Source organism: Zingiber officinale, chromosome 11B, assembly GCF_018446385.1.
Source record: "Zingiber officinale cultivar Zhangliang chromosome 11B, Zo_v1.1, whole genome shotgun sequence".
NCBI classification, from domain to species: Eukaryota; Viridiplantae; Streptophyta; class Magnoliopsida; order Zingiberales; family Zingiberaceae; genus Zingiber; species Zingiber officinale.
The window spans coordinates 88,524,393-88,536,985 of NC_056007.1; the positions used below are offsets into that span (position 1 = coordinate 88,524,393).

General features: G+C 39.9%; 2 protein-coding genes across 2 annotated transcripts; one reads left to right on the forward strand and one right to left on the reverse strand.

Moving 5' to 3' along the window:
• Nucleotides 1-3,738: 3,738 nt before the first annotated feature.
• Nucleotides 3,739-10,984, reverse strand: LOC122034922 (transcription factor MYB1-like). The gene is made up of 4 exons (XM_042594277.1): nucleotides 10,837-10,984; nucleotides 4,685-4,862; nucleotides 4,491-4,620; nucleotides 3,739-4,365 (listed from the first exon to the last, which is right to left on the reverse strand). The coding sequence occupies exons 2-4, from the start codon at nucleotides 4,815-4,817 to the stop codon at nucleotides 3,873-3,875; spliced, it is 756 nt and encodes a 251-aa protein (XP_042450211.1). The 5' UTR covers nucleotides 4,818-4,862; nucleotides 10,837-10,984; the 3' UTR covers nucleotides 3,739-3,872.
• Nucleotides 10,985-11,238: 254 nt separating this feature from the next.
• On the forward strand, nucleotides 11,239-11,940 carry LOC122034558 (extensin-2-like). Its single transcript, XM_042593857.1, has one exon. The coding sequence runs from the start codon at nucleotides 11,292-11,294 to the stop codon at nucleotides 11,787-11,789; it is 498 nt and encodes a 165-aa protein (XP_042449791.1). The 5' UTR covers nucleotides 11,239-11,291; the 3' UTR covers nucleotides 11,790-11,940.
• Nucleotides 11,941-12,593: the final 653 nt, after the last annotated feature.

Consider the following 12,593-nt stretch of genomic DNA (forward strand, 5'->3'; position numbering starts at 1 on the left):
CTCCTTTCTTACTACTCATGGTATCAGTAACCTTACCACTTCTCCACATACTCCTGAACACAATAGATACTTTAAATGTCGTCATCATCATATTATCGAAACTAGTCTCACTTTATTGCACAAAGTGTCTACTTCAATGCCTCAATGGTACTAGGGATGTTGACATTCATCTTCTTGCGGATACACCTCTTACTCTTCATGGTTTCTCCGATGCGGACTGGGCAGGAGATCCAAATAATCGATGTTCTACGGGTGTATTTATTATTTTTCTGTGTGCTAATCCGATTTCTTGGAAATCTACCAAACAGCGCACGATTGCATGCTCTTCGATTGAGGCTGAATATCGCGCCATTGCCTCTGCGGCATCTGAGATCCAATGGATTAAGTCACTTTCGATAGACCTACTTCTTCCGGTTACCACGCCTACTATGCTCTTCACTGATAATTTGGATGCCACCTATCTTTCAGGTAATCCTATTTTTCACTCTTGGATGAAGCATCTGGCTATTGACTATCACTTTGTTCGTCATCTGATGCATGCCTCCGAACTACGAGTTACTCATATTCCTGCTGAGGACCAATTGGCTGATGCACTTACCAAGTCACTTTCTCAAGCTCGGCTGTTTGCTATTTGCTGCAAGATTGGTGTCATTTCTGGGACACCATCTTAAGGGGGCGTATTAGGAAATAATTATATTAGTAAATAGTACTTATTTGTTTCCTAGTTATTAGAGAATAATTATTATTAGGAAATACTTATTTGTTTTCTAATTATTAGAGAATAATTATTATTAGAAAATACTTATTTATTTTATATGTTTTCTTATTTTATATGTTTTTCTATTTTTCAATTTGTAAGGTTATTTATATACCATAGATTATCATTAATAAAGTGTATAAATTCTATCGTCAACACACTAACTATTTTTCTTGATGTTAGGAGTAGGCTATATAGATGTTTAATTTATTTTATATATATATATATATATATATATATATATATATATATATATGATGTTAATTTTAATATGCTTTTATTGAATAGTAATAATAGTTGGATGGAAAGGAGAAAAATTATTTGTATAAACGATTTTCGATCTATTAATGAGTATGAGTATGTGGATGGATATCTGATACTTGATGGGAATGAGGACGAAGGATATGAAATCTAGCTAAATCCCAACCAATTGTCATTCCTACCGTTGACCTAGATTCGGCAAGTGAGGGATATGGTAAATGAGAGCGAGGAGTGGCGAGGGGAAAGTAGAGCGGAGGAATCTTACCACTGCATCTCTCCAAGCTCACCAAAGTCATTGTCACCGTCGCCATCATTGTCGTCATCGCTGGATCAGGGGGAGTTGAGGGGGTCAAAGGAAGCGGGCAGATTTGGGGTAGGGAGATTGGGAAAATTTGTTAAGTTAGGGCTTTTGATGACAAATTTCAATTCGTCGCCAAATTTGAGATCTCACCCTTTTACACTTGGCTTACATTTAGTAATGAATCAATGATTCATTGCCAATTGGCATAAATTATTTGCATCACAATATGATCCGAAATCAATTGTACAATCAGGCAATCGAGTAGGGACAAATCTGTGACTTTTCATGAAGCTTCTTAATCGATTAGCTTAATCAATCGATTTAGTGATTTGGCAACTAATCTTTAATTCGTTGCCTAATTGAGATAAAATTTTCAAATCACATAATGACTCAGAATCAATTGGGTCAATCAATTGGGCAATCAGTTGGGGGCAAATTTCTGACTTTTCGCAAAACTTCTTAATCAATTAGCTCAATGGATTGATTTAGCGATTTGGCGATGAATCTTGAATTCGTCACCAATTGATACAAATTATTCGGATCACAGAATGATCTAGAATCAATTGGACAATCGATTTAGCTTTGAACAATTGATTGGGGCAAATTTGTGACTTTCTATGAAGCTTCTTAATCGATTATCTCAATCGATCAATTTAGTGATTGGCGACGAATCTTGAATTCATCGCCAATGTGGTGACAAATTCAAGATTCATCACCAATTGACACAAATTATTCGAATGACCCAGAATCGATTGACTTAGTCATTGGGGGCAAATTTGTGACTTTTCGTGAAACTTCTTAATTGATTACCGCAATCGATTTAGTGATGAATCAAGTATTTATCCCCAAATTGGCGATGAGTTTAGGATTCATGTCCATATAGGGACGAATCCATAATTCATCATCAAATTTAAAGAATTTCACTAGCAAAAATCTTTAAAATTTGCGATGAATCCATAATTTATCCTAATTTGGTAATGATTTCTTTATTCATCGCAAATATGGCGATGAATCCAGCATTTGTTGCCCATTGATGACAAATTTGAGGACAAATATTTTTCTGTGATGAAATTGTTGGTGCGGCGTGACCGGCAAGAGGGGAGGGGTGAATTGCCTGCAAATTAAGAATACCCTCCTCAAGACTTTTCAACTCAAAAAAATAATAGCAACACTAAAATTGAAAATAGTAGTAAGAAAAGAGAGACAGGAAATTTAACTTGGTTATAACCCAGGGGGTTGTTAATCCAAGACAGTCGAACAGCTCTACTAGAATGTCTCCTTTACTGTAGACGGAGAAGCTTTTTACACACTAAGAACGCTCAGAAGTTGCTAGGAACTTAATACAGAGTTGATTGTATATTTCCTAGCTCCAGAGGCCTTTATATAGCTCCTAGAAACTCTATCTCGAGTCTTGATGGCGCCTCCAAGAGGGTTGAAGGCGCCTCAAATGGATTGACCGGATAAAACCTTATCTGCTTCACAAACAGCCATCTGGACTGGGTCTGAGGCACCTCCAATGCCCTTGAGGCGCCTCGGACAAGGTTAAGGCACCTTCAAGGTAATGGAGGTGCCTCCAAGACTGCAGTCAGCTTCTTTTGACTCTTTTTCTTCTTCCGAAGCTTTGATTGTTTGGGTGATTGCGGCGAACCGAAATAGGGCTCACCCGAACTCAATTTCCGACCTTTTCCTCGAGCAAGTTTCCGACCCGGCTTCTCGTCCCTCGAACGCCGAGCACATTCTTCTCGTCCACCGGTGTACTCTTCTGCAGCTCTCTCGTCTCGGACGGACCGAGCCCGTCGGCTCCTTTCCCGTGCCGTCTTTCTCGCTAGCTGCATCTTCCACTAGACTTCCTGCACTTCTAAGCTCCTGCACAATTAGACACAGGGATCAAATAACAAGCAGAATCTAACCTAACTTGGTTGATCACATCAAAACAACTATGGGGCCCAACAGAAATTCTTTTGTTGCTAATTTAGGGATAATTTTTTGTTGTTGCAAATTTCGTTACTAATTTGCAACAGTTACTTATTTCATTGCAAAATTCGTTGTCAATTTACAACGAGAATAATCATTCACAAATATTTGTCGCTAAATTAATATTTTTTCAGCGACCTAATGTTGAAGAAATCCAATTTAATTTATTTCATTAATGGACTTACCCTAGTAATTCAAAGACAAGTTAAGTCAATTTTCCCCAAGTAGCACCCCTTATAAGGGCACTAGTATTACGAAAACTGACTAAACTAGCTCAACTCTTCCTGGAACTATATATCGTCTACCGACTAAAAGTTGCAAATTAAAACAAAGAGACAAGAAAGATCTAACATATATACAGCAAGTCTAATAAATTTTACTCAACAAATAATCCTTCGAATAGCATGCAGCAAAGGGATGGATAATCTAAAGATGACCTCCACCTAATTAATGACAAATTCAGGACCACATTAGCTTAAATTATGATCCCAATTAAACTTTGTGATTTAAACTCTCTGTCAATTATCATGAATTTGCATGTATCATATAAAAGACGAGCATTAAACTTCATTGTTTGCCTCAACCAGCTGCACGATCCCGTGCAAGCTCTCCGGCCATCATCACGTTCCAGTCGCCATCGATACGATCATCTCCGCTATTGCCATCGATGCAATATTGTAAGAAACTATCATCTTGAAAATCCGACATGAATCCTTCCATGTCAAAGTCTTCCAAGAAACCGGACGGATCGATATCCTGATCATCAGGGAGCAGCCATGGGCACGAAGGCCTGATCTCATCATTACAAGCAATTAGCTTTGAGCTAGAGCAGTTGTCGTCCTTCGCCAAATTATACACCTTGGTGCACCTTACGGCCTTGGTTCGAATCACTCGATGACTCGGTTGCTCGTTCACCGGATCCAATTTGTCAGCCTCCTTATTTCCCTTCGAGTTCGAGCACCTTCTGTCGTCGCATAGCCGAGGCATCGTTTTCTTGCTTAAATTCGTGTTCCAGTAGTTCTTGATTTCATTGTCTGTTCGCCCAGGCAACCTACCGGCAATCAGCGACCATCTACGTATATACACCGTATCCAAAACCAAATTAATTGATCTATACGTACAAGAAGAGGTAGGCGTTCAATTCAAAAAATGATTAATCAGGTTGGATAACGTCTTCAAGATACACAGAGAAGTTACCGGTTTCCAAGGAGTGCGTGGAGCTTGACAATTAGGTTCTCTTCGTCTTCTGTGATGTTACCTCTCTTGATGTCCGGCCTCAAGTAATTCAGCCACCGGAGCCTGCAACTCTTGCCACACCGCTTCAACCCTGAAAAGACTGATATTTAATCTGAATTAACACTAGTTAGATAGGAGTTGAACATATATATCACCTGCGTTTTTAGGGAGGTCTCTCCATTTGCCTTCGCCATGAGCTTTGATGTAGTCGGTGAGAATCTTGTCTTCTCGAGGAGACCATGCTCCTCTGTTGAGCCCCTCTTTCGAACAACAAGGCTTCCTTACCATCTTTGTTCCTGGCTAGCTAGTTAACTCACTGATTAATTTCTCGTCCTGTTCATCAAACAGATCATAGTACATAAATATGAAGAAGATACATATGTACATGTATATATATAGATCTCACATGGCAAATATATATAAGCAACAAGTGCATGCCATGGCTGCATGCGAGCTGTTATGTACATGCCACGGTAGAAAAATGTAACAATTAATACTAGATGATCTTGTCCGAAAATAAAAAATAAAAAATTAGGGATATGATGAATTCACTGATCGGATATAGATCTCGTTCCTTTTGCAAAATAAGTAACGTCAGTGTCGAGTCAGAGAAGGGGTCCCCAGCGTTGACCCTCCAACTCTCAAGTCAGTCACCAGAATAAAAAGAATGCAGAGAAACAATAACGTAGGCGCAAATAGTGAATAACGCGTATCTCCATCGGTGATGGACCCCCCTTTATATAGAGTCCTGATGGACAACATGTACACTCCTTGAGGGGTGGCCACGTTGCCCAATATGTCCTATGAAGGGGCTGACCTGTCAGGAAAGTGACTCTGACACTATACTTTAACAGAGCATGTATATTTTTGACACCGTAGGATCCAATGGTGAACAGTCACCCACCAGGGCTCTATATAAAATGGGGTCCATCATCGACGGAGGTATGCGTTATTCGCTGTTTGTACTAGGGTTACTGTTGGTCTATTTTCTTCCACTATTCCGATGACTGACTTAAGCGTCGGAGAGTTAATACCGGAGATCCCTTCTCTGACTCGGCACTGATGTTACTTGTTTTATAGAGCGGAGCGAGGTCTATATCCGATCAACAAAATCACCATATCTCTCTCTTTTTATCTTTTCATTTTCAGACAGGATCATTAGGAATATATGATTGGGAGGAAAATAAGTATAAGCATACAAGTGTTAATTGATAGAGAAGTGTTAGGTTTAGATCCTTTTCTGTTAGCCATTGGCTTGGGACGCAGTTGAACGGAAGATAGGGGCGTGCGGTTTCTGTAAATTAGAAGTTTGTATCTAAACTTCAAAGAGTTCAAAACCATAATTGTTAAGAGGCTGGGCCTGAAATGGGCAAGGTTTGTACTGTTGTACACTTCCTGCATGCAATTGAAGATTAATGAATGGTTAGTTAATTAAGAAAGTTAGTGGTTCTCATCATCCCATCAGTGTACGAAACGTTCAATTAATGCAGCCATAGCTGACGATGGAGGAACGTTCAACGTAACTCAAACTACCATCGTTAGTGTCACTTTCTAGCAATATAATTATGCATATTGTATCCAACTTTCCACAACTCTCTCCGTCCATCGTAGCAAACGTTCCAACTGAATCTCTTACATATTGTGAGGCTCATATGCATACATGTCATAAGTAAGAAGTTAAACCTTTGCTCTGACGGCCTCCGGCCACTGTCCGGACTCAAATAATAAATTGGATGGGAATATAAATCCAAGAAGGAATAGTAGATAATTGGGTCGGATTCCGATTACGGAGCATATCAGGAGAGGATTAAGAAAAAACGGACTAGAAAATATATAAATTCCATTAGTATATATTGACGGGATTTCAATTCAATCGGTATTGATTGAATTTGGATTCAGTCGATTAGCGGGGTTGGGAAATCATATTCAAGCTGTCAGTCAAATACCGACTGAATTTGGATTAAATCGGTAATTTACTGACCAAATTTGGATTTTGTTGGCAAATCTTGCATTTCCCCGCCCAACCTCTTCCTTCTCCTTGCATTATTTTGATCGCACATCGACGAGGCTTCTCTCCGGTGCATCTCTTCTCTCTGGCTCCTCTCCCATTTGGTAAGCTCTCTAGCTCCTCTCCTGTAATGCTGGTCGGTTGTGACCGCTTTGCTCGCGGCCCCTTGGTTGCAGTCTCTTTGCTCGTGGCCCCTTAGCTGTGAGCTTGATCGGCCGCAACCACCTTGTTTGTGGGGCGACCACTTTGCTCGCGGCCCCTTGGCCGCTAGATTGGTCGACCGTGACCACCTTGCTCGTGGCTTGGCCGGGCACAAGCACCTTGCTCATGGCCCCTTGGCAGCGAGCTTAGCTGGTCGTGACCACTCTTGAGAATGTCGTGGTCGACTTGCTTGCAGACCAGCTTGAGGATACCACGTCTAGCTTGCTCGCAACCTGATGTGCGTAGATTATATATATTTTTAGGTATTGTTCGATGCACATCTATTTGTATTTTATGTATAAAATCTATGTTTATTGCACCTTATTTCATTACTATGTCATATTTCCATACTATTTATTCGAAGATTTGCTCTTTGAGTGCTTTGATTAACAGGATGCAAATTGGAGCAAAAATGGGGTGGAAAGACACATATGAGCAAATTTGAAAGAAGACCAACAACTTGGTCATACCCCTTGGCACGACCATGTGCCTCCACCCAAGCTACCCACGGGCAGGTCGTGCCCCAACACTAGCAAAGAAGCAGGGGTAGACCGTGCCTCCCACCAATAGGAGCGGTCATATGAATTCACACGACCTTGTCCCCCTTTCAGAGCCAAATCTTTTCCAGAGCCCAATCAGAGAAGGGTCGTGCCTATTTTGGGTCGTGGCACACTTGCCCCGGCCGTGCCGCAAGGCATGGCCATGGCGGAGAACACGAGGGGAGACACAACCCCTTGCTTATAAAAGAGGATTTTTTTTTTCTGCCTTTTGACTCATCTTTGGTTTGGGGCTCAACCCCCATTCCTTAGGGAAGAGTTCTCCCCCTTGGGGAAGCCCTAGATCATCCAACTTCATCGATCTGTCCACCTCCGAAGCATGGATTGCAAGTAATAAGACTGGCAATGCATTGATAAGTTTTCTCCTCTCTTTATCTTGTTTATTGAGTTGTAGATTGTTATTTTCTTGCCTCTTTATTATAAATCCTTCGTAATAGAGTAGATCTTCCAATTCTTAGGATGTAGAGAGTGTTTGTAATGAGATGTTAATGTATGAACTATTTACTTGCTTGTTTTCTTATTCAATGAAATGTTTATGACTTGTTCTTGTGTATTATGTCTTGTACATGTTTGATGAAATGTGTGTGGTATATGCATTGGATTGTGGTGGATTTACCACCTTGTAGAGGAGAAGTACTGGATTGTATGACCATGGGATGGGGTCCTATGACAAGGGATAACCGTTTAAGCGGACTTTCTAAGACAATCCTCTTGCAAGGATATCAATTCACTATAAAAGAGTATCTAATAAAAATTTAGAGGATTTCTTCCAAATTAATATTAGAAAGCGACTTATGTAATCTAGAACTGTATGACCAAGGAGCCCTATGACATAGGGTAACCCTTTAACCGGACTTTCTAGGTTACCTCTTCTACTTAGTTGCATTAATCTATTTTTAGGAAGTAAAATGGATAACTCTAGGATTGTATGATCGAGGGACCTTAGGGTAACATTTTGACCGGATTTTCTAGAGTTATTTTTTTACTTAATGGCATTAGAACTTTAGTAAACTCTCCGGCGCAATCTTCATGGGGTTGAGCCAAACTTTAGTTAGAAATCTTACAAAGTGTAGGCATGGAGGTAAGGAGATGAACAATACATAGGGACATTAACTAGCATCATTATGAAACCGAACTCCTAGAATCATTCCCCCAATCTCTCTCTCTTAACTCTCTCTCTTTCCTATCTCTCTCTCTCATTCTCTCTTGCCTTCAAGATTTTCCAACCAACCTCCGATTGGCTAGATAATTCACCATGTGAATTCAACTAATGTTTAATCAACAGTCTATGTAGGTTCGATATTTTTATTACTTGATGACAAACGTACACTTGCGGTAGCGTAATATTAGCCTTGGTCGCAAGCTTAGCCAGCTATAGCCGGGTTGCTCTCGGCTTTTTTGGCCCTGGCTGACCATAGGGATGGTTGTGTGGCTACCGTGAGCTTGCGTTATTTCTAGCAGCTCGGTCTAGATTGAAAAAAAATCTAAATTCTGGATTAAAATTTCTTGATATTGCATACCATGATAACTTCTATGTATAGATTGAAATATGTTGTAGTTGTTGGATAGGCATGTTAAGTCAAAACTTATTACTAATGTTGCACAATAGATTATGTCAAAAGTTAATTCTAAGTTACTAAATTAGGTCATAAATTTATTGTACTTGTGTTGGTAATGTTGGAAATTTTATGCTCATTAGGATCAAATGTATATGAATAAAATTGGGATATATAACAGATTAAAAAATTGATCATTTATCTAAAATGAACATTTTACTGAAGTTCAAGAGTTTGTGACTTTTACTAAAAGTCATCCAGAATGTATGAATGGTGTCAAGTTACGCTAGCTATCTGTGTAATCATTCAAAATATAAAAATAAAGCTTTCTGTGATGAGGATATTATGAAAGTACATCTTTGTAAAAGAGATTTTGTTCAAAATTATTACAACTCGTATTTACCAACGGAATTACAAGTTCAGTCGATAATTTATGTTACAGGAGCAAGTTTCCGTTCACTATTTACTGACGAAATCATAATATTCATCGATAAATTACTAATGGAAATTAAAAATCCGTAGTTACATATATTAACGGAATTTAAAATTCCGTCGATAAATTTAGCTATGAATATTTATATTGTCAATGGTATTTAATTTATTTCGAAAAAAATCGTTTCCGACTCAATCGATTCTGACTACCATATATCCATCGTAATTCTGTCGCTAAATTCAAATAGCGACATAATTATAATTGAAAGTGTTTTTTTTTGTTAGTTTAGTAGAGTAATTTAAAAATGATGCACTAGATATATTATAGATCATATATGTAGTCTTATATTTATTTTCTATTCTACTATGATTGTACTTGACCTGATTAATTACACATATTAAACGATTTTATATTCACTCCCAATTTTAACGAGAGCTTGTTCTCTCACTCCGATTTCAGCCCCATGGCCATCACTAGAAAGAGGATTGAGGACATGTGTTTCTTGTAGGTAATACATTGACAAAATATGAGTTGTGATCCAACATGAATTAACACCCCATAAATGTCCGATAACAGATTGTTTGTATCCAACATGAATTACTCGTGATAACACTTGGATGCATTCTCAGTTCGTCGTGATCTATCAGTATTTGGTGACAATCACGATCTACTACTGTAACTTGGAAAATAGATGACCCAAGACAACCTTAAAGTATAGTCAAAAGATAGAGTGAATCTGTTTTAAGGAAATCATGTGAACGCAAGCCTCGACATCTCCTTCTAAGTCCCAACTCAGCGATAAAGACGATAAAAGCTGATTTACGTAACAGAATGGGAGGTGAGTGGATGAATGACAGTCTAGTCATATACATCGAGAAAGATATTTTTTTAACAATTGAAAATGAGCAAATATTGCAGCGTTTTCAAAAGATGAAAAGTTGCAAGATGCAGAAAATGATTGTAATTTATTAATTTAATATTTTATTTTTTTATGATGTCAAATTGAATTTTTTGTTATTAAATATATTTATTATGTTAAAAAAAAAAATTCTGTTAGCCCTCGTTAAAATTTATTTCTGGATCCACCTCTGTTTGACCTGATTAATTACACATATTAAATGATTTTATATTCACTCCCAATTTTAACGAGAGCTTGTTCTCTCACTCCGATTTCAGCCCCATGGCCATCACTAGAAAGAGGATTGAGGACATGTGTTTCTTGTAGGTAATACATTGGCAAAATATGAGTTGTGTACAAACTCAATCGACTTGAAGGGTGGGTAGAAATTTCAAAGGTTCTCATTCGCATTGAAACTTACTCAAGTAAAGAAAACTGAGTTCCATTGTAGATAAATTTGTATACAAAAGTTAGTGATATAAATCCATATTAATAAGTAAAGAAAAAAAAAACTAATGGATGCCAATGATAAAGAGTCGTAGGAAACCCACTTCAACCACCCCTCTAACATGTCATAAAGTATGTTGAGACAAGGAAACAATGTTCTTTACTTCTATTGAATATATTTTGACAAGAGTGAAATGTTCAACTAACCTCTGAATGTTCTTTACTTCAATTATCGACATATAAGTGAACATTTGATCGAAAAGTAAGCCTCAATTTCTTCTTCTTTATCATCGACAAGTAACAACCTGAAAAAGGTGCCCAAATGAACTGCAAAAGGTTGAGTCCTTCCATGAGCACCCCCAGCTCCTCAACTTAATGATTAAGCGAACTCACTGATGATGGCACCCCCTTTGCGTAGGGTCCATGCATCTATAGTTACGTAGCTTAGCTTGCAAGCTTCATTGACCTTCTGTTCACGCGTGTGAGTTGTCACCGCTTAATTCCACACGTGCCACGAGCTCCTCCGCATCGACGCCACACGTGCCACGCCCTTCTCCGAGTCTTCCCCTGAGTCAACCCACCTCGGCCGAACCCCAACGCTAAATACGGGCGCTCGATCGCTGCCCAAATGCGTCCAACGTCATTTCGCGTCTCCGTCCGCCATGGCGGTTTCCGCTGCGTTGATCTCCCTCCTCCTTCTAGTTGCTTTCTCTTCGCCGCTGGCGATCACGGCGGGCAGGGTCGTGGTCAGAGACGGCACCTCGTGCACAATGTGCGCCTCCTGCGACGACCCCTGCCAACCCATCGCCTCCCCGCCGCCGCCCTCGCCGCCGCCTCCTTCGCCGACCACATACGAGTGCCCTCCGCCGCCGTCAGACACCCCGGGCACCTTCTACTACTACTCCCCTCCCCCGCCTTCCGCCGGCGGCAGCGGCAATGGCGGCGGCTACTACTACTCCCCGCCGACCGACGTCTACTACAACGCGCCGCCGCCGCCCAACCCGTTCTTACCGTACTTCCCGTTTTACTATAACAGTCCTCCGTCTCCCTCCGCCTACTCTTCGGCCGCCGCCGCCTCCGCTCGGGAGCTCTACTTTTCTTCCATTCTCCCGGCCTCATCACTTTCACTGCTACTCCTCTTCTCCTTCTTCTTCTTGTAGGAGAAACCTGATCTTAATTTGTCTACTCCCATGCAGAGAAGCAGCAGAAGAAGAAGCAGGGCCTTATAATTAAATCTCAATTTCAGTTACATTTAGTCAATTGTTATTGGAATAATTATGGATAAAATGTAAGAATTAAACGTATATGCATGCTCTGCAGCTAGCATTGACAAATAATTTCTCGTGATTTGTAGATCTTCTAGTTTCAGACAACATGGAAAACTCATGGAGACTGATAACAGAGCAATTATTGCTGCATCCCTCTTTGTACGACTAGTTTAAGTAATTGTATCTGTTTGATAAGCTGGGTAGAGTAGCGGAATTCCAGGTTCCGTGGGTGCTTGAAATCGATTAGTTTACTGAAATATATGACAGATCTAGCTCTCTGCATCGAACACTGGGAATGCACGCTGACTTTGATCAAGAGCTGGATTCAGCCTGAAGAATAGGGTTAGGCGTTCGTGCTCGCCATGATCGGTATGCAAGCTAAGTCCAATAAAATATAGTGATCCGGTCTAAAAATTGAAAAGATGACTATTTAGGATGTGGTTATTATGTTGATTGAATGTAAATTCTGTTTCACTCTGTCATATAAGAAATGTCAGCATCGAGTCAGGGAATGAGTCCCTGGCGTTGGTCCTCCGACATTCAAGTCAGACACTAAAAAGAGAAAAAAGACGGAATAACAGTAGACACAAGTATGAATAGTAAATAACGTGTACCTCCGTCGATGTATGAACCCCTTTATATAATGTCCTGGTGAGCGACGTGTGTGTTTCTTGAGGCGTGGACATGTTCTTCAAT